The sequence below is a fragment of the Hyalella azteca genome, unplaced genomic scaffold (assembly GCF_000764305.2).
Source record: "Hyalella azteca isolate HAZT.00-mixed unplaced genomic scaffold, Hazt_2.0.2 contig5628, whole genome shotgun sequence".
Classification (NCBI taxonomy): Eukaryota; Metazoa; Arthropoda; class Malacostraca; order Amphipoda; family Hyalellidae; genus Hyalella; species Hyalella azteca.
Window position 1 is genome coordinate 20402 of NW_025935811.1, and position 3900 is coordinate 24301.

At 39.7% G+C, this 3900-nt stretch overlaps 1 protein-coding gene across 4 annotated transcripts in view; it reads right to left on the reverse strand.

Moving 5' to 3' along the window:
• Positions 1–2047, reverse strand: part of LOC108682025 (gastrula zinc finger protein XlCGF26.1) — a 6341-nt gene extending 4294 nt beyond the window's left edge. Inside the window, exon 1 of one of the 4 annotated variants that reach the window (XM_047880581.1) lies at positions 1741–2047. Coding sequence is in view for 1 of the 4 variants with exons in the window: in XM_047880579.1 (XP_047736535.1) it covers position 1576 (1 nt within the window). In the remaining 3 variants the exon portion in view is untranslated. The other 3 variants (XM_047880580.1, XM_018171114.2, XM_047880579.1) reach the window with 3 other exon arrangements.
• Between the last annotated feature and the right edge of the window lie 1853 nt (positions 2048–3900).

The following is a 3900-nucleotide window of genomic DNA, read 5'->3' on the forward strand; positions in this document are numbered from 1 at the left end:
CCATGATTCATGATATGGAAATTATGGCAAGATCTTGCACTGTGATGGCCGTGATTCATGATATGGAAATTATGGCAAGATCTTGCACTGTGATGGCCGTGATTCATGATATGGAAATTATGGCAAGATCTTGCACTGTGATGGCCGTGATTCATGATATGGAAATTATGGCAAGATCTTGCACTGTGATGGCCGTGATTCATGATATGGAAATTATGGCAAGATCTTGCACTGTGATGGCCGTGATTCATGATATGGAAATTATGGCAAGATCTTGCACTGTGATGTCCGTGATTCATGGTATGAAAAATCAATTTGACAATTGGTAATTGGATGATAAAAACAAAGCACTAAGATTCAACACTAACATACACTGGTTTGACTTTATATCTTCACTAATGCAACACAAACAGTGCAACATATCTACCATAAACACAGTCCTCTACAACAGGCGCAATTAACATGATCCACCGACCATCATCAAGACATGACCCCAAGCTTTTCATTTGAGCAAAATTTTTTCCACTCCACCTCCATACACATAACCATTAACGACACAAATCATAACTCCTTGCACAATGGACAAGCATGCCTGGTTGTCCATTTATTAAATGAAGGTGCCCAAGGTGTAGTTAGTCCAATTTGCAAACAATTACTGACAGATAAATTTCACCAAGAATAACTCACACTTGAGACAAGACTGAACACTGAAGACCTAGCACTAACGACTAACCTTCTCATTCTCAATGACTCCACAACAATCTGCTTCATATACAGTATAACTTGTATAAATACCATGCAACCCTAGCATAGTAGGAAATAGGAATGAGTGAAATTGCTTGCATAAATTGCAAATTGTAGTTTTTTGTTTTCAACTTGTTAGTTCTAATTAATGGGTGGCTTCTGTAAAATTCCTTGTTTAGCCATCACTGCAACTGTCCAACTCGCAACATGCAAAGCATTTTTTAAGTTAAAGGAATCTTTTTAATCCTACATCTACAAGGAAAATTCCCCATTGGAGCTCTGTAAGATTTTTGGGAGCTCCATTTCAGGAGTTGTGAGAGAATTGCATTCCATTCATAAATCATAATTGGGTTGAATGTTTCCAAATATAAAAAAAAATTGGAGCTCCAAGCCTGAAGCCTCCAGCATCCAAAGCATACATAGTGGCAACTGGCAATGGTAAACAAGATATTAAAAAAAAAAAAATTAGTTTGTTTTTAATTTCCAAATTTACTCAAGATTAAAATCAATATTTTATATATGATAATGCTGGTATGACTATATGATGCCAAATTGCCAATGGTATTGGTAATTTGGTATCCAATGGATGTGGGCCATGATAGTGATGATACTTTGCTGGAGGCTGGAGCTGGTCTACTTTACTACTTATTATAGCCACTCAAAATTGAACTTTAAGGTTCTAAAAAAGTCTGCTTTGACACTATGTCAGATACATAGTTACTATACTAGGTAAGTAGGTAATGTAGGTTACTTGCGTACTTGGTTTGCTCAATGCTTGGACATTAGAGCCTTAAGTTTAATAATAAGTTATTAGATAGACAGTAGACTTACTCCTGACTCCTGAGTGTGAGTCTTACTGTCTTAGAGCCAGGCCAGAGGACAAACAATGGTTTTTCTTAATAATACTCACTTGAATTGTTCAATAACAGGGCACGAATTTAGTGCTCATTTGAGTCTTGACAGCTGGTTATTATTACCATGACCGGTATGACGCACCCGAGTGAGGTGACCCGACTAAGCTGCAGATGCGTGGTAACCGGTAACGTTGGGTAAACAGTGATTGTCAGTGAATGGTTTGGAATTGGTGCTCTCTCAGCCTCTCTAGCTTGACGGACGCTAGAGATACAAACGAACGAGTTCAAATCAGGAAGTGTAACTACCACGCTCTGCTAGGGAGGTAAGATTTTAATAGAAACAGACGAGACACAGCAAAACTGTCCAAAATAGGAACACATTAAAAATTATACGGACTTCTATTTTTGTCATAGGAGATGAGTTTATAAAATAGTGACGATACTTGAATTTGTTGTGATGAATTTTGTTGTTTTATAGTATAGTAAAATTCGGCCCAGTACTTCTCACAGTCGTCCTGTACCAATAATCTGTTATCACCTGAATATAAATTGATTTTTAAAAATATTTTTCATGAATTGGGTCAGTTTTATAGAAAACAAATTGTATGACGATACAATTGATACAAATTGTATGACGATGCAATTTATACAAATTGTACGACGATTTGGCGCACAATCAACTAATTTTTTGACATTAAAAATGTCAATGTTATTTATATTTCATGCTGTGGCAAACATTTCTATCAATAATTATAGTAGATAATTTACTTCAGGTCTCAATAATGTGATTCCGGGAATCAAGTGCACGTCTCGAATAAATTTACGGCCAGACTTGCTGTTGTTTACCGACGGGTCTTGGTTCGTTTTCTCGGTAATTAGGTTGTAATCGCTTTCGTCCAAATTTGGCTTTTATTCATTGGCTGTTCTTGTATTCATTGGAATTTGGAAATGATTATAGAACTGGTCTTGGAAACGTTTTCGCTGAAGACATTGTGAATATCCTTGGCGTTTTAATAGCTTTTCAATTCTTGGTGAACTTGGGCTGTAAGCAGGCAGACTCATGAGCAGACTAATGATACCGTAGTTGTAGAAGTGAGTCGGCGTTTCGCAGACCGCCTCTATCTATAAGAGTTCTATTCGAAATCACCACGGTTTCCATTATAAATTTACTAAGAAGCAAAGTTCTTTAATGTTGCAAGCCTTCCTGAGTGTATTACTCCTAGTCTTTAGTATTCCATGACACCCCTTATGATTAGGGTGGTCCTCAAAAAACTTTTTTTCTTGAAAATGAGTTCCTACCTCAAAAACGGGTTCCTCCAGAGGCCTAAATAATATTCCTAAAATATTTTTCAAATCGCTTAATATTTAGAGGTCGCTCAATGGCGTCAAAGTTTCACCCCTATGGCTCAAGGTCATTGGGTCCCTAGAGTGAAAAATTAGATCATTACTCACTGCAGTGAGTGATAGAGAGCGCATTTTCTCGTCCGTCTGTGAAGTCACGGACAGATAGATGGATGGACGGACAGACATGACGATCACAATAGCTCCTTTTTTCATAAATGAGAAAATGCGGTAGAAAGGAACGGGTCTAAACATTAGGGTTGTCCTCAACATCGGGGTCCAAAATTCGTATATAGTTTTTCCATGCTCCTACATCACACTCTGATTTCTTTATGGAGAGTTTTTAATGTGTCGAAATTTCAAAACTCTCTCTGAATACTAAGTTCATGGATGTGCCCGGTGTTTGATGCCGTCCTATCAAAACACTGCGCTACCACACGATCCTCAATCCACAACTCCCGTAGAAGCGTGACGACAGCATTGCTCTGTGCCTTCCCCGTAGCGTTGGCGAGCCTGGGAACGCCGATGAATTGTACAGCTCCTTTCCGCTTTGCGCAGGTAGACGGTTCACGTGCTTCTTATTCGTGAGGTCCTGCATTAGCTTTTCTTCCCAATGCACCACCACCGTCTTGCTCATCTTTAAGTCCGCCTTGAGCTGTGAGGCCTACTTGTCTTGGTGTTTCTGCCGATATCGGCAAATGGAGCAGTTGATGTTAACCTCTTCTGGCTTGGGGCCAAAGTTTCGAGCTGCTTTGGTTAGGAGGAAAGCAGATCCTCTTTCGCTCACCTTGGTTCGGTCAAGGGAAGCTGCCAAGCCTGGAGTAATCACATTCTTCGGCCTCTTCGGTGGACTTGCGCTTGCGGGAGCTGTGGCTTATCCCCACAGCTCCCTGTTTTTGTTGCACATGGAATTCCTCCTCCTCCGCTCTCGCGCTGGATGATGTGGAGGACGAGTCGCCTG